The sequence below is a fragment of the Lepisosteus oculatus genome, chromosome 5 (genome assembly GCF_040954835.1).
Source record: "Lepisosteus oculatus isolate fLepOcu1 chromosome 5, fLepOcu1.hap2, whole genome shotgun sequence".
NCBI lineage: Eukaryota > Metazoa > Chordata > Actinopteri > Semionotiformes > Lepisosteidae > Lepisosteus > Lepisosteus oculatus.
This window is the reverse complement of record NC_090700.1, coordinates 40151937-40179154: the sequence shown is the minus strand read 5'-3', so window position 1 is coordinate 40179154 and position 27218 is coordinate 40151937. Positions and strand designations below refer to the sequence as shown.

Below are 27218 nucleotides of genomic sequence, written 5' to 3'. Positions count from 1 at the left end.
TGTCATTAGCGGTTAAGTTAAAAAAGTAAAGAATCATAAAATTGCTTTAAAAAGCATGAACTTTAAAATGGAAATTCCTTAGATTTTTTAACACCCAAGAGTTTGCCATGATTTCACCTAGACAGCGATGTGGTCATCTTTTTGACTTCTTTAATCACTAGCAGTCTGTAACACAGACTCTGTAGTTAGAATTACTTCTTTGTCCACACTGTACCACTGACACCCCAGGACAGTAAATTTGAAATTGTTTCAGTTTTCTCAGAACATAAATCTATTAAAACCTTTTTTGCAATTGTTATTGTGGAATCATTCTTGAAATTAGGATTCCAATAATGATCTCAAACTCAGAATATCAGTGACTAAACAATGGATATTGTTGATAAACAATGGAGACTGAAGCATGTAACTGTAACGCTGCACAGTGTAGATTGAATGATGGACCCTATGTGGAGCTGTGGAGGCGAGTCAGGAGAGAGTAAAGTAAAATCCAAAATGTAAAGCGGAGACGTAGTCAAGGACGAGTTCCGGGTTTGATACCAAAGATAATCCAGGAGGAGAAGGCAGACAAATCCAAAACGCTAGGCGAGATCGAGGTCAAAGGTTCGAGTATCCAAAAGCCAGAACTAGTAGTTATAAATGCGAGTGTTCAGTGAAACGGAGAAGGTTTAAGTGTGTTTGGAAGTGAGGGTGTGTTAACAAGTGAGGCGCTCTGACTGGATGAAGGGATAGATCGGCGGCGTTTGCAGGGATTGCCTCCGGCTGGTGCTTGATTGGGGCGAGACGTTTGTGTGGAGGGCTCCGATTAGCAGCTGGTGTGACAGTAACCTCATGCTTTCCTCCCATTACTACTAAACTGGAGTCTAGCTGTGTCAATGCACAACAGACATAATCAATTGCGGACTGTCACAGGGACAGAAAGCAGAAGAGCAGGGGATCATACCTGGGACTGAAACCTGATTGCTGGACCCTGATGTCAGGCAGCCCTGCCAGTGATACCCCTCACCCTGCAGCAATAAGTACTTCTTAGCCCACATTGCACCCCATACACCCTGAGCTCCTGAGCGTAGGAACAGGCAAAGCATTAATATGTCATTTCCTGATTTTATCAATCAACTTTATTCATTTCTTATTAATTTTAGTTTGTGAAAAAAACACATTTTATTATTACCCTCTCCCCCAAAATATAAGCAGACCACTTTAAGAGAAGCACCACAAAGATTGATCAACAGAAGCAATATAGAAATGTCCAGTGTTATGATAAAATGGGTGAACATTATGAAAAACGACTGAACTGTAAATCAAATGTAAAGATAATAAAAATGCCTAGTCTGCTTCCGCTAGATCTGTTACATTGCATTATATTAAAGAGGAGCTTCAAGGCTTCCTTCACTCTTTAGCTGTCTCTCTCTACAACTCAACAGAGCTCTGGAGTCTGAGCTCAGAGGATCACAGTTCTGTTTCTGCTTCTGATTGAGAGGCAAGTCCTGGGCATGGCGACACAACTGCTGCAGACGCTGGAGAGACAACAAGAACAGATAAGTTTGTTACAGACATCGGCTCAGGAGAAAAAACAAACTCACATAGTTCAGGATGTAGCTCTCCAGTCACTAAAGGGATTGGAACAGTACCTGGCGTAGTGTCCCTGCTGTCCTGGTGAGTTTATACAGCATGACCAGAGGCACACAGGTGACAGAGGAGAGGGCAAAGAGCCAGCCCAGGACATACGCCCAGTCTGGATACACATAGGTGTTGTTGAACTTCAGAGGGGTGTGCTTGACCAGAGAGAAGATGAAGATGCCCTGAAGTAGAGAACAGACTTCTGACTCAGCTTCACTGAAAGTGAAGGAGGATCTGGCGGAAAAGAGAGCAGCTCTGTACACTTGCAGGTGTTCATTGTAAGCCTTAGTCTTAAACACTACGCCAGAGCTTTTGCTTAAGTTCTCCAGGTGCCATTGAGTTTCAAATTGTGAAGTTCAGGTTTACATAATGAAGAGAAGCTCTTGAAAGAAACAGAGCAACTTTTAAGGGAGGCATATTTAACCAAAATACTAGTCAAAATACTGATATTAAAGTTACTTTCAAGGTCAGTTTGTGTAAAAAGTTCAAGAAGTTGTTAAAGACATGCTCTTACAGTGCACACAACTGGAGTGATGTAGCGCCAACAGTACCAAAACACAGCCAAAGGCCGATAGCCAATCATGTCCTCAATGTTGGCACAGAAGAGATCAGCTCCTGCATGAAACCCAGAGGAGAAGATCACAAGCTCAGTAATGACACAACTACAGATGAACAAATGTATTTTGTAGTGCAGTCTGAATACATTGAGAGTTTTGTGTATTTTTTAAGCATGTAATTTATCTGTCCTAAGCTGCAGGAGTGAATCCTTGTAAAAGCAGTTCTCAAATAAATCTCTATGAGAATTATGGCAAAAATTGGAAGAAAACAGATACTTACCAATGAACCCCCCCCCCACCATTAATAAGAATAAATAGACTAATAGTTATAAAGATTAACATTAACACCTACCATATACCCATCCAATACAAATAGTCTGAAATATTGCAACAAACAAGAGGCAGGCCCCATTGCAAGCATAGTAATCAACCAACTGGAAGATGTATATTCCACCCTGGAAAGACAGAGCAAATTTTGCCATTTAAATACATGTGAGGTGACAACTGTGATTTTACATTACGTACTGAGGTACAACTATGAATGTCTTCTTTTTGGCATTGTACAGTGCCAATACTTACTGAAACTGTTGTTTCTAAGTTTCTCCATTCCCATGAGCTTCTTAGGCAACTCGGTTGATCCTTAATTCAAACCAGACCATTGCAGGTCTTGCTGATTAATTATCAGGCCCTTCAGCCCTTCATTCCTTACCTCAGTGACCATGAGGAGCCCAAACAGGAAGCAGACTACAGAGAAGAGGAGCAGAAAGAGCTCCTGCCGGTATCCTCTCCGGAACACTGCAGGAAACAAATCCACGATGGCCGTCATCACGGTTTCAGTGCCCACAAACTACAGAGAGCAAGATAACAGAGACCACAGACACCTGGATCACTGAGTCAACTCACTCCCAGAACACACAGTCCACAGAGCATGCAAACACAGGTTACCCCTTTGGATATAAAGTATTATATCTGCTCGCAAGACAGTCTCACCTCTGTGTCTATTCCCAGCAGGAGAACCATGATGAAGAAACAGACAGCCCAGAGCTGGGGTAGAGGCATCATGGCCACTGCCCTCGGGTATGTGATGAACGCCAGGCCAGGACCTGCACAACCAGACATGGGGGAGTCAGTGAGTGAAATCATGTCAATTATAGAAATCACATACTGAATCTCTGACAGTGCACATTTGAGTACAATTAAAATTGAGTCTTTGTCAGTGAGCAGCTATATGAATATTTAAACCAATTGTTCCTAAGGGTAAAAGTAAAGGTTTTCACAGAACAGTCCTGTAAGATTTACAGTTACAAAGCACACTCCAGTCAGAGGAGAACTAATGAGACAGTAGATGTGGACAGACTGCGGCTCACCAGACTCAGCAACTAGCGAGATGTCCACTCCCTGCTCGTGCGCCATGAAGCCCAACACAGAGAAGATGGTAAATCCAGCCACAAAGCTGGTAGCGCTGTTCAGGAGGCACAGGTAGAAGGAGTCCCTGCATGAAGAGAGACCATGGCTTCAATTATTTCATCACAAGCACCACCCACCCTAGTGTGGAGCCTGAGAGACACTTGCTAACAGCAGGACCTATTGGTCTAGGCTGTACTGCATGTACTGATCACAGTTTGTACTTATAGGATACCAGGTTCAGCACAAAAATCCCATGAAGTGTTAACTGTACTGCAGTGAAATATTGACAGCACCTACAAAATTTGTCAGTATGGAATGCTTTATTAATGGAAGAATTAACTCAACTCCCATAGAAAATGATAAATTACTAAGGAAAGGAGTGCTTAAACAATGATTATGAAAAATGTCAGTTCATGATACTTTGCTGTCTACAGGAATTTCACTTTGATATCATTTTCCAGAGTTACCTTTCTCTTACCTGTAGCAGTTATTGTTGTATTTGTTGTAACTGCTGAGTCCTATTAGCAGTCCTGCACAAACACTGTAAGAGAAGAAAATCTGTGTCCCTGCATCCATCCATACCTAGGATTGACAGGAGCACAGGTTTGCAAATCTGTATGGCAACCACTTGACAGGTTAAAAGGTTAGTGTAATATATAGTAGCAACTACACTGTGTGTTAGGCACTGGTATCATGTTTTGAGAATCTGGCTAGTTCAGTTGGTTAGATCTTCTTGGGAACATGGTTAAACACCATGTGTAGACTGTGAAGACTGAGAACCTGGGATTTCATCTGTTCTCATCCCTGTTCTATACATCCTTGCAGTACTTTTGTGGATTTGTGTATAAATCTTCTGGACCACAGCAGAAGGACTGGGCGAACTGTCATTGAGATTCATATACTGTCAGTCTTTGAGATAATGATGTTATTGACATAATCATGGTTCCTAGTTAGCATTCAACTACGGACTATGCAGACTAACAGTTCAAGTCTCTGCTGTAGCCTCAGGAAATATACTGTCAGAGGCATAGAACCAAAAATATCACAGTCTTAGTTTAATGTAGACTTTATTAAATGAAAAACAAATTGCATTTTTACATATTTTGAAAATAGATTTTTGCAGTTTTGTTCCACATGTTTCTCATGCTAGAGATATGCATTACACATCGAAGGACCACCTGTGGGTCAGTGAGCCGTGTTACATCAGGGTAGAGGTAGAAGACCAGTCCATCAGCAGCTCCAGGCAGGGTGAGTCCTCGGACCAGCAGCACCACCAGCATCACATAGGGGAAAGTGGCTGTGAAGTACACCACCTGAGGGGGCAGGGAAACCATACATATATGGACTGTTCATTTCAGATCTGCAAGTAATTTATAAAACTACCATATTAGGAAGTTAACCCTGTTTTTATACTTCAAATTGCAATCTTGAGAAAGTATCTTACAAATCTAAGATGTTATGCAGTTCAAATACACAACCCTCACCTTCCCTGAGGACTTTACTCCCTTCCAGATAGAAAAGTAACAGATGATCCAGGCCAGCAGGAGACACAGAGCCAGTTCCCATCTCAGACTTCCCACCTCATCGATCCCACCAGAGATACCCAGGACCCTCCTGCTGCAGGGATGACAATGCACATTCAATATTATTGTAAAAACAACTTGCAAGTTCCTGTAATATAACGTTAGTGATGGGTTTGCCTAACCTACTTCCAGAACTCCATTACAGCAGAGGTGGCCCTTTCTGCCTCTGTCCTGTTGGAAGTGAGATTCTGCTTGTCAAACTCCACACAGGCATCTGTGAGATGACCAACAGAATGGAAGAAGTGTGTGACCTTGTGTGAAAGATAGCAAGAACTGGTGAGAGTGCAGAGAAAACTGGATCATTGCTCTGCTAATACACAAGCATCTGAACTTTCGACTCCATTATTGGATGCCAGTTTCACTAACTCCAGTGCACTCAGCCTGGGAAAAAGAGCATCTATGAAGGCTTCATTTTCAATGCTCTGAGATTTGAATGGGCTGCTAGTGAACACTTATTCTCAGTACCTGTGTTCCAGGTGTTTCTGCAGCTGTCCCAGGGCAGCTCAGAACTGAAGGATGAGAACAGGTAGAATAAGGTCCAAGCCTGGATGATGATGTAAACAGCGCTGCTGTAGATCATGATCACCACAGTACAACAGCCAATGCCTATAGAGACAGAATCAGGATTAGTCTATTTCTATAGTAATTCCTGTCTTCTGATAGCTGATAATGGTGCTTAACACATCGTTTGGCAATTTATAAAATGCTTGTTATTATCTCATATGTATTGTAATAAATTCACATATTGAAGATCATTACTTTTGGCAATTTGTGTATAATTTGAGACTTTCGCTCAGTGATATTTTAGTTTGATTTACTATCATCATGAAACACATCATACAGTGAAAATATCTCTTTCCACACTTTATTTTTGCATTAAAAAAAATGTCATTTGTAATTTTAAACAACTTTCTAATATAGTTTGTATAAACATTTGTAGTGTAAACATTAAAATGCACTGTTATTGTATCTGAACTAGATACTCTGATGTTCATAGGATCAAGCTGTTGAAACAGATTTCCCAGGAATCCTTCAAGAAATGGCTTGACATGTCTGATCTGTCAGCTTCCAGGAGTCAGATGGCCTCCTGTTGTTATACCTCCTGTAATATACTTATGTCCTCAGTTGCATTAGTAATTCCTTTCACTGTCTTAAAATATTGTTGAGTATGTTTTTCAAAATTCTGTTGTGATGAATTTTAATAATGATTGTGCAGGAGAGTGTAATGCAGAAAAGCCGTAAAAAAAGAACTGAAACAAGAAGCTCACCTTCAAACAGGGGGCAGATCTTCCTCCAGCAGGTGATGCCCCCCTGGCTGGTGTACTGCCCCAGAGCTGTCTCCAGCAAGAACAGGGGGATTCCGCAGGTAAACAGGAACAGGACATAGGGGATGAGAAAGGCACCTTTTATAAAAGAGAGGTTAAATATCACAAAAGATATCATCCCAAACTTATTAACTTTTTCCACAGTGAACCTCTTTTTTAGTCCCATGTCTCCATGTAAAAAGGTAGTGGAGCTAGATAGGTCTAAATGCTTGGTGATTTATGATTACTGCCCCCTCTCACCTCCTCCATTTTTGTAGCACAGGTAGGGGAACCTCCACACATTGCCCAAACCAACAATATTTCCAGCTACAGCCAAGATGAACTCCCTCTTTTTTGCCCACTGGCCCCTCTCCTGGATCTTCTGCCCCTTCTGCACCAGCCTGCTCCCCTGGACTGAGGGCTCATGCTGGGCTCCTGTCTGCAGATCCCCGGCCATCCCAGCTGCAGCCCAGTGAAATGATTCTGTCTAGAATGATATGTCTGCTTTAGAGAACAATAGATTGGGACTGAGAGAACAGGAAAGTTTCAGATACTGAGGATCTAGCTCTAAACTATATAAGCTCTAAACATATTTAGAGTGATCAAAAGTGATCCATATGAGGCTTTAATGAGCCAAGAAGATTTTTACAACTACAGGAAAGAACAGGCACTGTATGCTTTGATCAGAACAAAAATTGTATCAATCATTTTGTAACAAATTGGTGATTCAGAAAATAGAAAACAGAGGAGGATAAACAATAATCAAAATAAATAAATATAACCTCCAAATGTCAAAGATATACAGAAGTGCTTGGTTTATATCACGCTGCAACTCACAACTGGCAACCCACTGAAGTGAAGCAGGTGTGAGCCTGGTCAGTACCTGGATGGGAGACCTCCTGGGAAAAACTAAGGTTGCTGCTGGAAGAGGTGTTAGTGGAGCCAGCAGGGGGCGCTCACCCTGTGGCCCATATGGGTCCCTTATGCCCCAGTACAGGGACACTATACTGTAAACAAGCACTGTCCTTCGGATGAAATGTAAAACTGAGGTCCTGACTCTCTGTGGTCATTAGACAACCCAGTGTGTTTCTAATGAAAAGAGTAGGGGTGTTTTCCCAGTGTCTTGGCCAAATTCCCATTGGCTTTACCAATCATTGCCTCCTAATAATTCCCATCTACTTATTGGCTTCATTACTTTGTTCTCCTCTCCACTGATAGTGTGGTGAGTGTTCTGGCACACTATAGCTGCCGTTGCATCATCCAGGTGGATGCTACACATTGGTTGTGGTAGAGGGGAGTCCCCATTACCTGAAAAGTGCTTTGAGTGGATTGTCCAGAAAAGTGCTATATAAATGTAAGTAATTATTATTATTATAGTTTGAGAGACCCATGTTTTTTATTCACTTGCTTAGCTTTGGCAAAAGCATAATAAATGAGAGGCAAACAGGAGAAGCAAATAATTATGAACAATAACCCAACTAGTTAGCTCCCAGCATACGAGATATACCAGTTACAAAACAGGACATCTCAAAGGCCCTAGAGGCCACAAACTGAATGGGAAGCAGAGACCAAAATGAACTCAAGAAATAAAGTTCAAGATATTCAAATTAGATTCAATTTGATTTAAATCCTATCAGAATAAAATACTAGATATATCTTGTTTGATTTTTATCCTAGAATCTCAGGTGACAAGGTGGGCTTACACCCTAGAAGGGATGCCAGATGCCAGGCTCACAGACACTGGATGTGGAGACAGCTAACCAAGCCAGCAGGACGTCAGGTGGTGTGAGGAAGCCACTGTATGGGAGCAAGTGTAGGACCTCAGGCTCATCTTTGTCACTTTGGCACCACTGTGTTTTCACACAGATCTTTACTTAGCAGGTTAGTTTGTGGTGTGGAATCAACTTAACTGTATATACCAAGATAAACATGAAAAATTAAAATTTAAACTTCTTTCTAACATGTTTTTAAATCATGTTTATCAAAATGACAAGGATAAATAAAAACGAATGTGAAATGTGCAGGTCATTAAAAGCAAATGGATTTAGATACATTTTCCCCAGATTTTGTAAGAATATTTGATTAATCATAGACTGTCCTTGGAAAAGCTAAACAAAGACACAGGGAAGAAAGCAACTCTGTACCCCATTCTAGGAACTTGAAATTAATGATGAAAAAAGGACGTCAAGAAACTGTTTTTCATTTTAGTCAGTAATGACAATCACTCACAAAAACAATCCACAATGATGATGAAGAAAACTCAATTGCTTTGCTATGTTGAGTAAATTGAGACAAGACAAAATCATCTGTTTGACTAAAAGTTAGAAAATTAATTTTGTCACATGAGGTTCACCATTCATACATTTACCTTCTGTCTGGCAAATAGCAGTAATGGGTATCTTGGGGTTGCAAGGTGACTCTTAAGTGTGGTAATTGGGAAGTACCGTGATGAGCTGTTTATTTTCCTTTTCTCTTTGTTTTCTATTGATCTCTCACTTCCTGCCAGTCTTATCTGCACTCCAGAATCATAAACCCTTTTTGTGTGTTGATTGATGGGCACCTAGATAAACAATGAGATTCAATGCTGTACTGATTAGATTAAAAAAACAAGAGTACCTTATGATAAAAAGAAAAACCAAAGAGTCCCTGAATTTACATTCTTGAAGAACTTCAGCAAATGAGCTGGAAGTGATCACTTTTGTTAATCTTTTCCTGGTACCAACTACTTGTGTTAAATGGACTTCAATTAAGGGACACTAGGATCCAGGAGAGTAAAATCTTTTTGTTTACTGGTATTGGCTTTATGGGGCTTTAACGATCAAGTTTGTGATCTATATCAACACAATTTTTAGCTTTAAATTGGGTCATTGATTTTATTCTCTAGTAGTAAGCTACAGTACCTTGCTACTAATGATCTGTTGATAAAACAATCAAACGGATAAGATAGCGACATCTTTTGTAGAACAAGGCTCTGACAGTCAACGACACTTTCAGCTGGAAGAAAGATCTGGAGTCTGGCACTGGCAATCCTGCGTATATGATGAATTTATATACATAAGATATTGAACAAATTCAGTGACTAAATTTAAGTAATTAAATGTAAGGGTGATTTTAGTATAATTTGAGTCAGCTCATTCAAATAAAAATATATGATTCTATAATAGATACTTAAGTCAACCTGACTTAACACATTACTAAAACAATGACTAAAACAAAACTGATGACTAAATGAACTCTGCAGAACTATCATGGAGCCTGTCAGACATCCTACTACAACATACAACAATACAACATGCGAGGGCTCTGATCAATCCAGTGAAGAGCATCCTATTTCACATAGTCATTTCAAGGTCCATTTTCACATTAATTATACATATTCACAGCACCCTGGGAAACCAAGAACTGCCTCAATGTGATTTTATTGAAGGTATCATTGGAATGTGAAATACAAAAAATGTCTTTAAAGGAACCAGAAGACAACTGTAAAGAACAGCAAACAAGTGAATTGAGACAACTGGACTGATCAGAGCCCAAGACAGTGGTAAGCCCTACCTTTCACATGGCCAAAGCAATGGTCAGTCCTAACAGATTCAGGACATACGATGGATAGCAGACTAGAGCAAGACATAAACACTTTTTGCTGTTAATTATTCCTGACTGCCAAGCAAAATTGACTGAAACATACTGCTGAAAACAAAACAGACACAGTGTAGATTCAGCTTTAAAATATGTGGCCTGGTTCATTAAGGTTGCCTAAAATTATCAGATGAGATGTGAATATACCTATTTAAACTCCAGATCTACTGTCAAAACTCACCTCACTTGTTTTAATAGCACAGCTCGGGGAACCTCCACCCAGCAATGCATCCACCGACAGCCAAGATGAACTTGTTTGCCCACTGGCCCCTCTACTGGATCTTCTGCCCCTTCTGAACCAGCCTGCTGCCTGGACTGGGGCCTCACGCTGGACTCCTTCGTGTAGATTACTGGCTGTTCAACCTTTACGCTGTGGAAAAGCTCGGATCTTCCTTCTGTAAAGGGCAAGGGGCTGGGAAAGAGACAACAGGACAAGGACACCTGTCTTATCTAAAGACGGGAAAGTAAGTAACCTCCTGTTCTCCAGCTCTCTGTTAAATCATTTGTATATTCTGTAATTCATAATATCCGCCTGTTTTGCTTTCCTGGATGCTCTCTGACACACGCTGGATTGACACAAAGATATGCAAATAAACAATTGTAACTCATTACTGACTCATTTCCAAATGTTTAGGATTTACACATTTCCAAAACTCATCTCCAAATTATTTCTTTGTCCTAAACAAATCTGAAGAAACTTGTAAACAGTAAGCATTAGTGCAGTAGGAATGGTCACTGAAACAACGGTCATCATACAGAAGGTGACTTAATAGAGAAATGTATCTTGAAAGATACATTTTCAGAGTATTTAGACTGATAAGACCCGTGTTTGACATGATCTCTAATCTCATGTAGTTGTTTTTAATTCTTCTTTAACCACTTTTGTTATCGATACTATACTTTGTTGAATGCTTTATTGCAAATTATTGTTTTAACCAAACATGTCAGCCTGTTTAATTCATCAGCTTGATCTAACATCAGATTTCTCAGATTTCACTTCAGATTTCTCAGAACATTAATGTATTCAAATCTCTTTTTCAACTATAATGGTGGGATATTTCTCATAAGTAAGATTCCATTAATGATCTCAGACAAAGAATATCAGGGTGACTGGTAGACAATGGACACTGTAGCTTGTAACTCCATGCCTTCCTCACATTGCTACTAAACTAGAGCCTTTGTGTGTGAATGGACAACGGATACAATCATAAAACAATGATAAAACATTTCATCATTACTCTCTCAAAATATGAAGATTAGACCGCTGCAACAGAGGCATAAGAATACGTTGACCACATCAACAGCAGCAACACAGTAAGTGTTGCATAGTGAAGCAGAAATAGAGTTTGAAACTCCCTGCGTGTTAAGGCAGATTGGAGTGCCAACACAGCTGCTAGTTATTAAGAAAAAGCTTTAGAGTTAATTAGTAGATTGATAGAGTTAATCAAATGTGAAAAATGCCAAAGGGATGAATATGTTTCATAACCACTGTATGTGTAGGCTGCACGTCATGTACTGCTCAGTGCACATAAATTACACGTGGTATTACCTTTAACAATTAAATATTTCATTATCAGTGAAAACAGAGAATAAACAATTTTGAAAAACACCTGTTACCTTGTTACAATACCTTGCTGTCTACAGGAATTTCACCTTTGATACAGTATCACTTCCCAGAGCTACCTTTCTTGTTCTGTTTGTTGTAGCTTCTGAGTGGTATTAGGAGGTCTGCACAAAAATATAAAAGTAAAATAGTAAAAGTAAAAGTAAAAAAAATAACAAGAGCATACAGTTTTAAGCATGTTTTAAGAAGAATGTAGGGCAATCAGACATGAGTTTTGAGTTGGGATTTGAAGACAGTCAAAATGTGTCTGCTTAACAGTGAATCTGAAGACCATGTTTGTTTCTTAGAGGATACAAATAAGAAAGAACTGGGCCCAAGACTGAATTCTGTGGTATATCATAATTGACTGGAGCCATGGGGGAATCATGAGGACCAAGGAAAAGAAAATGCTGCTTGCCAGTCAGATAAGAGCATAAAAACATGGTCTCACCTCTGTGTCCAGTCCCAACAGGATGATCATGATGAAGAAGAACGTGGCCCAGAGCTGAGGAAGAGGCATCATGGCCAGTGCCCTCGGGTACGTAATGAACACCAGGCCAGGACCTGGACAGTCAGACAGAGATAGAAGACCAGCCCATCAGCAACTCCAGGCAGGGTGAGTCCTCTAACCAGCAGCACCACCAGCATCACACAGGGGAAAGTGGCTGTGAAGTAAACCACCTGAAGCCATAGACATACAGAGCAGTTTAATTATTTACATTAACACTACATGGTGTCAGAAGAACTTTCTGGTTTACCACATGCCTTCAGCAAAATATAAAAGGTTTATTTTAATCATAAAACATTTTTAAAAATGATGTACAATAATATGTTTCTTCAGAAAAATGATCCTTTGTGATTGACATCCTCTTCAGTCAGCCTGGCTAAATTGTAAGAAAAGAGTTTCTCAGCCTAAGAAATTGCATTGACTGGCTAAAACAACTGAATCACTGTAAATATCAACAGAAAGTTTTGAGGAGACTTGATTCAGGAATTCAAGATCATTGAACATATTATATCACACCAAAGGACTCATCCAAGATTACACAAAAGCAACCCACATGGAAGTGTAAGTAAAACTGAGAATCAGAGGCACTGTTCAACACAAGCTACCCAACAATGTTGAAGCCAATACCTTGGCTTCCTTCAAGAAATGTCTGGATGTGGCCCTTTATTTTAAAAATCTCTAGCAACCAAACGTCTTAAATGGGCCAAATATTACCTTCAAATTTTGATTCTTTATGTTCCATTGTACCACGAAGACAATTATATCCAACAAACAATTGTCTAGATGTAATGAAACTTCGTTCATCAGCACAGAGCAAAAGTCATCCCAACAGCAACAGTGTCTCACCTACCCAGTGGACTTCACTCCCTTCCAGACAGAAAAGTAACAGATGATCCAGGCCAGCAGGAGACACAGGGCCAGTTCCCATCTCAGACTGCCCACCTCACCGATCCCACTAGAGATACCCAGCACCCTCCTGCTGTGGGGATCAGGACACAGGCATTATTTCATTGGAAAATAAGCACACAGTATGTGATTGTGTATGTACAGGTGTGAGGGTTTCTAACCTACTTCCAAAACTCCATTAGAGCAGAGGTTGTGCTTTCTAAATCTGTCCATTTGGAAGCGAGATTCTGCTTGTCAAACTCCACGCAGGAATCTATCAGAAGACCAACTGAATGGAAAAAGTGTGTGATCTTGTGTGGAAGACAGCAAGAACTGATGAGAGTGCAGAGAGAACAGGATCATAACTCTACTAAAACAGAAACTTTTGAACTCTCAGTTTCATCACTGGATGACAGTTTCACTAACACCAGTGCACTTAACCAGCGTAAAAGAATATCTTTGGACCCTTCTTTTTCAATGCATTGACATTTCAGCAGGTCTCGTAATATGCTTCTGGGCTCAAGTACCTGTGTTCCAGGTGTTTCCACAGCTGGCCCAGGGCAGCTCAGAGCTGAAGGAGGAGAACAGGTAGAAAAAGGCCCAGGCCAAGATGATAATGTAATTGATACTGCTGTTGGTCATGATCACCATAGTAAAACAGCCAATGCCTGCAGAGACAGAATCATGACTTGGGATGCATTCTTTTTCAGTATAGCATATAAACCACCATTATTCAGCCTTACATCACAGGCAAAAATTCCTGTTTGTTCCCACAAAATCATCTATTTCTAATTATCTCAAGTTAATGACACCGTAATCTCTTCTGAACTGGACAGGTTATTCAGGTCTGGAACAAACTGCCAAGATGTTTATCTGGATTCTCTTTGAATTGTTAAGGAAACAGCTTCTTAACTTCTGTAACCGTTCCTATAGTCTAAATGAATCAGTCAGTAATAGTTTCCTGTTTCTTTCTGGGGAAAAAATGATACCCTTGTGGAAGATTTAAAATTTAGTAAAGAATGAAGTAACATCTTACAAATCAGCTGTAATGACGGTCCCATGAGTGTATGCAAAACAGTTATTCAAATGAATGCCCCCCTGGTTGGTGTACTGCCCCAGAGCCGTCTCCAGCAGGAACAGGGGGATCCCACAGGGAAACAGGAACAGGACGTAGGGGATGAGGAAGGCACCTTTTACAAAGGAGAGATTAAAACTAGGAAAAGAAATCATGTCAAACTATATTAACACTTTGCCTTTTCCAGTGTTAATTTCAAAAGTCAATGCCACATTGTTCACTGTAACAGATTAATATTGATAGGGATTTAGGATTTTAAAAAATCTACACATTCAATGACCAAAATATTAATTTCCTTTGATTGAAATGTAAACTTTGATTAAAATATACTCTTCATGATTATATCAATCGCCCCTAACCCTGCAGCCAAAGGTACATCTTACCCCACAATTCAATACACTAAGCGCTAGAGCAGGCCAAGCATTAACATCATGAGTCATTATTTTATGAATTGATTTTGTGTTTTTATTCATTGTTGGTTTTCCAAAAACACAACAAAAAAAATGTTTTGTCCTTATGCTATCTATATATTTAAATCAGACTGTTGCAATAGAAGCATGATAAAAGAGTTTGACCGCATTAGCAGCAGCAACATAGAAAGTTTTGCATACTGAGGAATGGGTGTTCTGTTATTTTATGATGTGCTCTCTTGTTAGGGAAAGATGATTTACAAACCAAATGTAAATTGGAGAATAAAAAAACTTATCAACAAGGCATCCAAAGGCCCACATCCTTACCACCCAGAAACACCCCAGACTGCTACCGAGCATTCAACTCTTATATAAGGCCAAAATAAGATAAAGTTAAATCATTTAAACTAAACTGAACACAACCTGAAGTTAAGTCTGCCCCTGTAAACCTGGATGCTACAAAGTACAGTAAATAGGAACCTTTCTCCCTCTTAAAAAAAATCCACCAATCGACCGGGAGAGGCTATCTTAACCGAGGGATTCTTTACACAATGATACATTTGTCTAAAAACAACAGAATAACAATCTCTCTTGGTAAGGTTTAAATACTTAACTCAAATCTAGTCATTACAGTATGTGTGGTATGATCTGGACAAAGAGTTCACGCTGGGCTCCTGTCTGCACCTTCCTGGCCATCTCAACTCCAGCCCTGTGAAATTATTCAGTCAGTCTGGGAATGAAAAAACAGGAATTTTAAGATAGATTAATTTTCAAGTTTTGAAAGAAAACACAACAGAAAATGCAAATGCTGCCGCATTTGCAGCATATTCTTGTGAAGCTCAGAAAATGAACTATTTAACCAACTGGGAAGAGTCTCTATAATGCTTTTGTTTACCGAGCATACTCTACATGACATTTAAATTTCAATTGGTTTTTAATAGATCCAATTGAATTTGACTGTCAATTGTTAGACTGCTCTGTGAATTCTTAGTCTGTTCTGTGAAACGCTGGTGGGAATCCTTTATATGTAAATTAGGAACTTGATCTATGGCTCTTCCAACATATTGTATGTAAAGTGTTTTTTGTATTAATAATATGCAGTGCTCACCGAAGGAATCTCCCTGAGAGCATTTTCCAATCACCTCCCATGAAATATTTCACACCATTTCTTCATTGAAAAGAGGGCTGTATATTATTTTAATGTACTTTGATATCACGAGTTGTCACTGTATTTCAACACATGCTGTCAGTCACTCATGCTTTTTAATCTATTGTCATCAGTCTTTATGATACTGAAAAACAACCTGACACTGTTTGCTGCTACGAGATGTGAATGTATCTGTGTAATCTCTGGTTCTACTATACTAAATCACCTTCTTCAATCTTGTAGTACAATTGAGGGAACCTCTACTTAACAATAGGTCCAAAAACATTCAAAATAAACCTACACTTGTTTGCCCACTGGCCCCTCTCCTGGATCTTCTGCTCCTTCTGTCCCCTGGACTGGAGGCTCTCACTGGGCTTTTGCCTGCAAATCCCTGGCTGTCCTAGCTGCAGAACCATGGAAAGAACCTGTCTCCTGTAATCAAGGGAGGAGGAAAGAACTATCCCATCTAAAGACATAATAGTGAGGAACATTCTGTTCTCCACCTCTCTGTAAAGTTCTATGAATTCTTAATATTCAAAACCTTTGGATTCCTGTATGCGCATTTGACAAATTGACACAAAAGGTATTCAAATTAAATTAAATTGGATAAATTCAGTAAAGCTTTCAAAATTGTGGTGGTTGTTCTATTCAGATCTATGATTAATCTGATTAATCTTTTCTCAAACATTATCAGACAAAGTAAAAGTTTATAAAATTCCTAAAATTGCTTCCAAAAGCATGAACTCAAAAGATACATTTTCAAAACATTACACTGATCAGGACCTAAAGTGAAACATCATTTCACATTGAAAACAATATGGACATTTTTCTGACTTCTTTGTAAATTACATTCAGAGATCAAACAAAACTGAGTCTGTTGAATATACCTGCTGGCATTAAAGAAAAGCACATTTGAAAACCTTTCAGTTTCCCAACAACATGAATGATTTAAAATCCCTTTTGCAATTCTTATTGTGAGCTTTTCCTTGCAAGAAACAATGCATAACTAATCTCAAAAACCAGAATAGCAGACTGAGTGGAAAAGAAAAATAGTAAAGATTAAAGCTTGTAACGTTATGATTTCCCCCCATTACTACTGGCTAGTACTTACTAATCTGGAGTCTAGGTGTGTAAATGGATAATAGATATACACAATCACTATCAGACCATCACAGGAACAGAAGGTACAAGAGCAGGAGGCCATACTGTATATGGGAGTGAAACCTGATCACTGGGCATCAATGTCAAGCATCCCTACCAGTGACACCCCTAACCCTGCAGCCAAAAGTACATCTTACTCCACAGTTCACTGCTAACACACTAAGCGCTAGAGCAGGCCAAACATTAACATCATGTGTCATTATTTTCTGAATTGATTTTGTGTTTTTCTTCATTGTTGGTTTTCCAAAAACACAACAAAAAAAATGTTTTGTCCTTATGCTATCTATATATTTAAATCAGACTGTTGCAATAGAAGCATGATAAAAGAGTTTGACCGCATTAGCAGCAGCAACATAGAAAGTTTTGCATACTGAGGAATGGGTGTTCTGTTATTTTATGATGTGCTCTCTTGTTAGGGAAAGATGATTTACAAACCAAATTTAAATTAAAGAATAAAAAACACACAAGAATTGCTATTGAATTCCATTTAGAAGTTTCCAACAATATATTGTTACAAATAGGGGGTTACAAATATGGTGAAATATCAGAAATAACTGAGTGTATTAGTCAATAAGTAAATTTAAAAATCATAAAAACCCAATGTGTAACAGATTATTGCCAAAAATATACCTGAGCTGTGGTTTTAATAACAGACAATTGAGGTTTTGTTTTCTGGCACAGCTTAGGTGGAAAGAGTAGTAATACGGGACCACTGGGATAAACTGTATTGTTATTTACAAATAATGACAAGACACACACCAACATAAACATACAATACACAAGTTACGCTCTGTACAAACATATCAACAAGGCATCCAAAGGCCCACATCCTTACCACCCAGAAACACCCCAGACCGCTACCGAGCATTCAACTCTTATATAAGGCCAAAATAAGATAAAGTTAAATCATTTAAACTAAACTGAACACAACCTGAAGTTAAGTCTGCCCCTGTAAACCAAGATGCTACAAAGTACAGTAAATGGGAACCTTTCTCCCTCTTAAAAAAAATCCACCAATCGACCAGGAGAGGCTATTTTAACCGAGGGGTTCTTTACACAATGATACATTTATCTAAAAACAACAGAATAACAATCTCTCTTGATAAGGTTTAAATACTTAACTCAAATCTAGTCATTACAGTATGTGTGGTATGATCTGGACAAAGAGTTCATCCCTTCTGTCTTTATGTCTCTTCCCATGTTTTCTTGTCTCCTTTCTTTCTCCTCTTTGGCTTTCTGTTCCCTCTCTTTCTGTACCTGCCGGTTTTATGCTGTGTTCCCAAACTGTTGACAACAATCTTAATGATTTATCAAGAACTTAATTAAATAAGGTAAAGCAAGGTAAACTTAACGATTGCTTTGATCACTGAACCAATGACCCCTACATCTCAGCAACTACAGTATCTCCTTGCTTTGAAGCTCTAGGGAACTGGAAATGATGACAGTAGCTAAGTGTTACCCATTGTATCTAGATTCTTAAAGACACTTCAATAGTCACAATAGATGTACAGTAACAATATTGAAGGAAAAAGGTTTGACTCTTGCAATCAAGGAAAGTTTCAGCTCAGTGTGAAGTGAGTGTAATCCAGAGATGGAGCTTGAAAACGTCTTTCTCAAATAGGCAGGCCCTGGGCACGGTGACACAGCTGGTGGAAATGCTGGAGAAACATCAAGAATTCATTATCACTGCAGGTCAGCATCACTGAATTCACTGAGAGTTTTGTGTGCTGACAAATGGTCTTCATGATTACTATTTACCAGGGAAGAATCAAGGAGGAATCATTTTCAAATGCAAACACACCAGAACTGAACAAATAAAATAAAATGCAAAAAGTGGTACATGTCTTTTTTTTATGAAGCCCAGTAAAGAGACATTCTCCAGTCACAGTCAGAGGTGTGGAATAATGAGCAGCTCTCATTCAACGCTAGGAGAATCAGGAAATACTGGCCATTAGCTCTCATAGGCTCCACCTGCAGTGCTTCCTGCACAGCTCTAGAGACTCATCCAACTGAGGTAAGCATGAAGCTTATATACAGTTCTGACAGACATGTGGCACAAGATGCCAAGGTAAGGACAACACAGTTGTCAATTAACAGGCCTTAATTTGTACCATCTTGATTGATTCTGTATGACTACTGTAATGTTGCGGCTGGTGATTTGTCAGAACGCAAGCACAAGAGACTAGAGAGTGAAAAGTAAAAGGTCATAACAAAGTAATTGATTACTGGCTGGCGGGGCTTAATCGGCTCAAGATAACTGGATTACTTTTGGCTAACTGGATTCCGGACGAAATGAGGCTGCTAAACATAGCCCATCTATCAGAAAAAGGGAGTCTTAGATACAGAAAGAAACCAAATAGCGAGAACCCTGAAAAGGAAACCAAACGGGCTTAAAAGGTCAGCCCTCAGGAGTGCCAGGTGTGCAGGTCAGCAAAGTTGAGGGTCAACGTGGTGACTAAAATAAGTGTGGAATAGATCAAGGACTAGAATCTGAGACTAGACTAGATCAGGCAATGTACAGAGAAGGCTAGGAGCTAAGGAAGGTTTGCTAGGCTGGAGCTGAGGCTGCTGTGCAGGTGATGTTGAGAGCTGGCTTGGAGCTGAAGCACGGTCTTGAAGCTGAAATTGCTATCAAACACAGTCCGCCGGTCAGAAACAGGGAGCCTCGTGTACGGGAAAAAACTAATGGTGAGCCCCGTGGGAAAGAGGCCTGACGAATTTGAAGGGCAGACTGGAGGCCGCTAAGACTGCTGTGCAGAACAGAGCTTTGGCTGGAGACTGCTATGAATGCTGCACAGAGCAAAGCTCTGTCTGGAGGCTGCTGCGACTGCTGTGCAGTGTGAAGGCTGGAGGCTTCTGAGACTGCTGTGCAGAGTGAAGGCTGGAGGCCGCTGAGACTGCTGTGCAGAGTGAAGGCTGGAGGCCACTGAGACTGCTTTATTTTAATTTCTTTAAAAACACAACAAATATTTTATTTCATCATTACCCTTTCAGAATATTAAGATCACACTGCTGCAAAAGAGATACAAGAAGACTTTGAATGCATCAGCAGCAGAAAATATCCAGTGTTGCATAGCAAGAAATGGGGGTTCTGTTATTATTTGTTCTTTTGACAGGAACAGTGAGTATCAGCTGGTGAAGGAAAAAGAAAGGACTGATTTAAAAGCCAAATGGAATTTAGAGAATTAATAGCAACTGAGTTTATTGCACGCAAGGAACAATAAAACCAAAGTACAGTTCGAAATATAGGTACAAAACTTCCAGTTTATATTGCAAATTTCAGCCGCTTCTGACACAAATTGTTACCATGGTAATGGGGGGGGCACCTGTGTTTGGACTTTCCCAAGACCTTGAAAACTTTTAATGGTCGGTTATATCTTTCCTTAGTTAGGGAGTCTCTATCTTGCACTTGGAATTTCATATAAATTAGCTCCCATCCCTGTCGTAACTCAAAGGTGCCTGAGCATGGAATGTCTTGTGAAGAAGTCTTGCAGAAAGAAATCAGTTAACCCCTTTTTCACATCTTATATCTTTCTTCACAGACAATAAATTATATTACAACACTTTATTCATTACATTTTCCGTATTTTGAATGAATGAACGTGTCTACCCCAAACACCACAGGTACCCATATTAAACCACTTTCTACACTGCTGCTGTGTTAACAGACAGAGGCTGCTGGGATTGGAGCTTCAAGCCCCCCTTCACTCTTTAGCTGTTTCTCCCTACAACTCAACAGAGCGCTGGAGTCTGAGTTCAGAGGATCACAGCTCTGTCTCTACTTCTGGCTGAGAGGCAGGTCCTGGGCATGGCTACACAGCAGGTGCAAACGCTGCAGGGACACCAAGAACAGTCAACGTTTGTTACAGACCTCTGTTCAGGAGGAGGAATAAACTGACACAGTTCAGGATATAGCTCGCCAGTCACTAAAGAGGTTGGAGCAGTGCCTGGTGTAGTGCCCCTGCAGTCCTTGTGAGTTTATACAGCATGACCAGAGGCACACAGGTGACAGAGGAGAGGACAAAGAGCCAGCCCAGGACATACGCCCAGTCTGGAAACACATAGTTGTTGTTGAACATCAGTGGGGTGTACCTGACCAGGAAGAAGATGAAGATACACTGAAGGAGAGATAACAGACAACTGACCCAGCATCATTAAGACAAGAGAGGAGCACTGGTATGGATCTATTAAAACGCAGAATATCATATTGCAAAATATTTTTTTTCACAGGTGAAGTTAATTTGAAGAAGTTCAAGAGATGCTCTTACAGTGCACACAGCTGGAGTGATGTAGAGCCAGCAGTATCGAAATGTAGCTAAAGGCCGATAGCCAATCATGTCCTTAATGTTGGCACAGAAGAGATCAGCTCCTGCATGAAACCAAGAGGTCAGGAGGGGCAACTCAGTAATGACACAATTACAAATGAAAAACAGATATTGTGGTGCTATCTGAATTCACTAAAAGTTTTGTGTATTTTATGTGTTCCAGAGGTCAATTGGTATTTAAGACACTATGAATTATTGGATAACAGGAATATCGATAATATCTGGTTTGTTTTGACTAAGCAGTAGACATGAAAGCTTCCATTATATTGCCCATGTAAAGTCTACGAAGATGATGATATACTGGGACAACACAGATGCTGAATAATAGTACTAAAGACATGAAAACCTACCATATACCCATCCGATACAAATGGTCTGAAATATGGCAACAAAGAACATGCAGGCCCCACTGCAAGCATAGTAATCAAGCAAATGGAAAATGTATATTCCACCCTGAAGAGACAGAAACAATATTGCTATTTAAACAAATGTTGTGACAACTGTGATTTGAAATAGAGAGGAGCAGCTCTCAATGTACTGTATTCTTCTTGGTATATTGTTTTACAACACCTTCCTGAAGCTCTAATTTCAAGTGTGCTGTGTTGGATTTTCTTCAACTATGTGGGCTGTCCATTGCAGGTTTTGTTGATCGACTATCAGGCCCCTCAGCCCTCTTGTCCTCACCTCAGTGACCATGAGGAGGCCGAGCAGGAAGCAAACTACACAGAAGAGGAGCAGAAGGAGCTCCCGCCGGTATCCTCTCTTGAACACTGCAGGAAACAAATCCACGATGGCCGTCATCACGGTTTCAATGCCCACAAACTGTAAAGACAACAGAGAGCATAGACGCCTGGATCACTAAGATAATGACATACAGTAGCTCGTAGCGCATGCAAACACAAGTTACACCAGTGGATAAATACTGTACTGTATGGACTCATAACATGGTCTCACCTGTGTGTCCAGTCCCAACAGGATGATCATGATGAAGAAGCAGGTGGCCCAGAGCTGGGGAAGGCATCATGGCCACTGCTTTTGGATACGCAATGAATGCCAGGCCAGGACCTGCACAACCAGACACAGGCTGATTCAGGGAGTAACACAAACTCTTGAAACCATTTCAGTTATGGAAGGCTCTAAATGCAGAATAGAGCACCACCACAGAAATGTTCTGGCCAGGTATCATTTACAATATTAAGCCTGGGACAAACCCATCCATAGTGTAAAGGAATTGGTTTTCACAGGACAGTCCTCTAAGATTTAATTTAACATAAACACTCCAGAGAAAAACCAGGGTAACAGATAGCAGGTGTGAATAGACTGCAGCTCACCAGACTTGGCCACCAGCGAGATGTCCACTCCCTGCTCGTGCGCCATGAAGCCCAACACAGAGAAGATGGCAAATCCAGCCACAAAGCTGGTAGTGCTGTTGAGGAGGCACAGGTAGAAGGAGTCCCTGCATGAAGAGAGACCATTGTGGCATTTAATCTCAATCCCCAGATACCAAGTGTGGAGATTGAAAGACACTTGTTTACAGCATGACCTATAGGTCTAGAACGTTCTACATGTATTGCTCTCCATTTTTACTCATAGAATAATAGGTTCAGCACAAGAAATGCATGTGGTGTTACCTTTAATGGTTAATGAATGGAGAAAATTATTCAACAATGGTTTAAAACCATCTATTATTTCATAAATTCAATGGTTTACGAATAGAGGTAGTAACACAATAAGTATTAAATTCTGTGCAAAATAATGGATTAAACAGTGCATTTTAAAATGATCAATTTATAAAGTTTGAAGTTTAGAGGAATTTCACTTTGATATCATTTTCCAGAGTTACCTTTCCTCTTACCTGTAGCAGTTATTGTTGTATTTGTTGTAACTTCTGAGTGCTATTAGCAGTCCTGCACAAACACTGTAAGAGAAGTACATCAGCAGCTCCAGGCAGGGTGAGTCCTCGGGCCAGCAGCACCACCAGCATCACATAGAGGAAGGTGGCTGTGAAGTACACCACCTAAGAGGGCAGGGAAACCATTGATATATGGAGGTTTAATTTCAATTCTGCAACTAATTCATTAAAATACCATGTTAGCAAGTCAATCTGGCTTTTTATACTTCAAACTACATCTCGAGAAAATATCAGAAGAAACTAAGACATTATGTCGCTCAAATGCAAAAACCTCACCTTCCCAGTGGACTTCACTCCCTTCCAGACAGAAAAGTAACAGATGATCCAGGCCAGCAGGAGACACAGAGCCAGTTCCCATCTCAGACTGCCCACCTCATCGATCCCACCAGAGATACCCAGCACCCTCCTGCTGTAGGGATGATGATGCACATTTCATATTATAGTACTTAAGTATTGTATGCGCCTGTAATATCACTTTAGAGATAGGTACAGTATGCCTAACGTACTTCCAGAACTCCATTACAGCAGAGGTGGTCTTTTCTCCATCTGTCCAGTTGGAAGTGAGATTCTGCTTGTCAAACTCCACACAGGAATCTACCAGAATTCCAACAGAATAGAAGACGTGTGTGACCTTGCGCGGCAGACAGCAAGGACTGGTGAGAGTGCAGAGAGAACAGGATCAGAACTCTGCTAATACAGGAACTACTGTACTATCAACTTCAAGACAGGATGACAGTTTTACTAACACCAGTGTGGTCAGCCAAGGAAAAAGAGTATCTCTGGACTCTTCTTTAACAATGCACTGATTATTCATCAGGGGCTGCTAGTGAACTCCTTTGCTCTAGTACCTGTGTTCCAGGTGTTTCTGCAGCTGGCCCAGGGCAGCTCAGAGCTGAAGGAGGAGAACAGGTAGAAGAAGGCCCAGGCCTGGATGATGATGTAAACAATGACATTGTAGATCATGATCACCACGGTGCAAAAGCCAATTCCTTCAGAGACAAAATCAGAACTGGAGCAGAACTGCACTGTCATGTCATTTACAAAACTGCTTTATACCACACAGTGTCGTGGGAAGCCAGAGCTTTCCCAGCAAGCAATGAGCACAAGGCAGGGTACACCCTGGATGGGGCCCAGTCCATTGCAGGGCAAGTGCAAGCCAATCAAAAATGGGGACAATTTGGAAGCCACCGTAAAGACTGAGTGAAGAAATGTAGCCCGCACACCGGGATAACTCCCCGGTGATCTTTAATAACCACTGAGAGTCAGGACCTTGATCTAACGTCTCATCAGAAAGATGGAAGAACTGCATTGTTGGGTGGTTCTTCGTACTGTATAGGGTTATTTTACATAACATATTTTTCATAACACATCGTTGGGTATTTTATTAATAAAATGCTTAAAAATTCCCCTATTTCAAAATTGAATGTCAAGAAAATGGATGGGGTGTTACTCCTGCATTGTCCCTTTCGGGGGAATTTAGACTAGTGCTGAATTTGGAGTGAATTCAGTGTTCCAGTGTTCCTGTTGTCACCAGATCAGTTCAAAGGAATTGTTAAAGGTAACCATCTTGTGCAGTGATAAAACTGTTCCTGATTCCAAAGGAAGATGTGTCCTGCGTTTTTTTTCATAACAGGCACAGTAACTCCACTTTTGAGAAGGGACACTTATTGAAGAATGTTACTTTGTGCAATGTCAGAATAACATGCTACCTGAGACACTGTTCTCAAAATAATAGTTAAATTTACCATACACATTTTAAATCTTATTTCCCAGTATTTTCTGTGCTTGAATATAACAATTACAAAATCATCTATTTCTAATTATCTCATGGCTTTATGACACCGCATTCTCTTCTGAACTGGACAGGTTATTCACAAACTCAGGTCTGGAACAAACTGCCATGTCAAGTTATTTATTTGGATTCTCTTTGAATTGTTAAGGAAACAGCTTCTTAACTTCTGTAACCGTTCCTATAGTCTAAATGAATCAGTCAGTAATAGTTTCATGTTTCATTGGAGAAATGACACCCTTGTGGAAGTTTTAAATGTAGTAAAGAATGAAGTAACTTCATACAAATTAGCTGTAAAGATGGTTCCATGAGTGTATGCAAAACAGTTATTCAAATGAATGGAAACAAGAAGCTCACCTTCAAACAGGCGTGTTTTCCTCCAGCAGGTGATGCCCCCCTGGCTGGTGTACTGCCCCAGAGCCGTCTCCAGCAGGAAGAGGGGGATTCCACAGGTAAACAGGTAAACAGGAACAGGACGTAGGGGATGAGGAAGGCACCTTCTACTAAAGGGAGATTAAATATCACAAAAGATATAAAGGAGAGATTAAAACTTGGAAAAGATATTATGTCGAACTATATTAACACTTTGCCTCTTCCAGTGTTAATTTCCAAAGTCAATGCCACATTGTTCACTGAAACAGATTAATATTGTTAGTGTTGTAACAGAACGAATAAGGTTCTTGATCCCGAGATGAAGTAAAACAGATGAGTTTATTGCATGCAAGGAGCAATAAAGCCGAAGTATTGTTTCCCGCAAGAAACAACAAAACCGAAGTATTGTTCACCGTACTGGTACAAACTTTTGGGTTATATAGTGTCTTCTTCTCCATTTCTGACGTCACTCGGTCTGATGGTAAAGAGGGGGGTTCATGGTATTTGGCCAGTTTACGATGTCCTGGCCAAATGGTCAGTTTAAGATTACACCCAGGGGGGTTCCTAGCTTGCATCTGCAATCCTTATCAGTTAACCCCCTTTCCTGCCATAAACCCCAGCTTGTGACTTAGAAGTCTAAACCTCATACAGAAAGGATTAAATTTAAACCCCCATCTTCACATCTTTCTTCATTAGGGATTTAGGATTTAAAAAAATCTACACATCCAACAACCAAAATATTAATTTCCTTTGATTGAAATTTAAACTTTGATTAAAATATACTCTTCATGATTATATCAATGACAGTCCATGATATACTCTGTGATCTTATACTGTATCACCAATATACAGTATCAAGATCAATGAGCTTGATCTCCCTGTATCTCCTGCACTTCAACTGCCTCATTCACCTCCCCCGTTTTTGTAGCACAGGTAGGGGAACCTCCACACGTTGCCCAAACCAACAATCTGTCCAGCAACAGCCAAGATGAACTCCCTCTTGTTTGCCCACTGGCCCCTCTCCTGGATCTTCTGCCCCTTCTGCTCCAGCCTGATCCCCTTTACTGAGAGCTCACGCTGGGCTCCTGTCTGCACCTTCCTGGCCATCTCAACTCCAGCCCTGTGAAATTATTCAGTCAGTCTGGGAATGAAAAAACAGGAATTTTAAGATAGATTAATTTTCAAGTTTTGAAAGAAAACACAACAGAAAATGCAAATGCTGCCGCATTTGCAGCATATTCTTGTGAAGCTCAGAAAATGAACTATTTAACCAACTGGGAAGAGTCTCTATAATGCTTTTGTTTACCGAGCATACTCTACATGACATTTAAATTTCAATTGGTTTTTAATAGATCCAATTGAATTTGACTGTCAATTGTTAGACTGCTCTGTGAATTCTTAGTCTGTTCTGTGAAACGCTGGTGGGAATCCTTTATATGTAAATTAGGAACTTGATCTATGGCTCTTCCAACATATTGTATGTAAAGTGTTTTTTGTATTAATAATATGCAGTGCTCACCGAAGGAATCTCCCTGAGAGCATTTTCCAATCACCTCCCATGAAATATTTCACACCATTTCTTCATTGAAAAGAGGGCTGTATATTATTTTAATGTACTTTGATATCACGAGTTGTCACTGTATTTCAACACATGCTGTCAGTCACTCATGCTTTTTAATCTATTGTCATCAGTCTTTATGATACTGAAAAACAACCTGACACTGTTTGCTGCTACGAGATGTGAATGTTTCTGTGTAATCTCTGGTTCTACTATACTAAATCACCTTCTTCAATCTTGTAGTACAGCTGAGGGAACATCTACTCAACAATAGGTCCAAAAACATTCAAAATAAACCTACACTTGTTTGCCCACTGGCCCCTCTCCTGGATCTTCTGCTCCTTTTGTCCCCTGGACTGGAGGCTCTCA

The 27218-nt window shown here is 40.1% G+C and overlaps 1 protein-coding gene and 1 pseudogene across 2 annotated transcripts; both read right to left on the bottom strand.

The window, feature by feature from the left end:
• Window positions 1-27218, bottom strand: LOC138239219 (sodium- and chloride-dependent GABA transporter 2-like). 2 transcript variants are annotated; one of them, XM_069190434.1, is made up of 18 exons: window positions 13066-13174; window positions 12159-12271; window positions 11722-11832; window positions 10286-10516; window positions 6730-6955; window positions 6433-6567; window positions 5630-5770; window positions 5291-5378; window positions 5066-5198; window positions 4760-4894; window positions 4060-4163; window positions 3542-3666; window positions 3165-3277; window positions 2884-3021; window positions 2527-2629; window positions 2132-2232; window positions 1629-1799; window positions 1-1514 (listed from the first exon to the last, which is right to left on the bottom strand). In XM_069190434.1, the coding sequence occupies exons 5-18, from the start codon at window positions 6923-6925 to the stop codon at window positions 1362-1364; spliced, it is 1836 nt and encodes a 611-aa protein (XP_069046535.1). In that variant the 5' UTR covers window positions 6926-6955; window positions 10286-10516; window positions 11722-11832; window positions 12159-12271; window positions 13066-13174; the 3' UTR covers window positions 1-1361. The 2 variants fall into 2 exon arrangements, with proteins under 2 accessions (XP_069046535.1, XP_069046536.1); XM_069190435.1 differs by lacking the exons at window positions 6730-6955; window positions 10286-10516; window positions 11722-11832; window positions 12159-12271; window positions 13066-13174 and adding exons at window positions 26203-26432; window positions 27151-27218.
• LOC102695129 (sodium- and chloride-dependent GABA transporter 2-like) lies at window positions 21590-25357 on the bottom strand (annotated as a pseudogene).

Bases quoted from the DNA above. Each gene is read 5' to 3' on its own strand.
- LOC138239219 (XM_069190435.1), bottom strand. From the start codon at position 26,398: ATGGCCAGGAAGGTGCAGACAGGAGCCCAGCGTGAGCTCTCAGTAAAG. The intron at 3,278-3,541 runs GTGAGCCGCAGT...CTGGTTGTGCAG, and splicing joins CTCGCTAGTTGCTGAGTCTG to GTCCTGGCCTGGCGTTCATC. The intron at 1,515-1,628 runs GTACTGTTCCAA...TTGTCTCTCCAG, and splicing joins CAGCAGGGACACTACGCCAG to CGTCTGCAGCAGTTGTGTCG.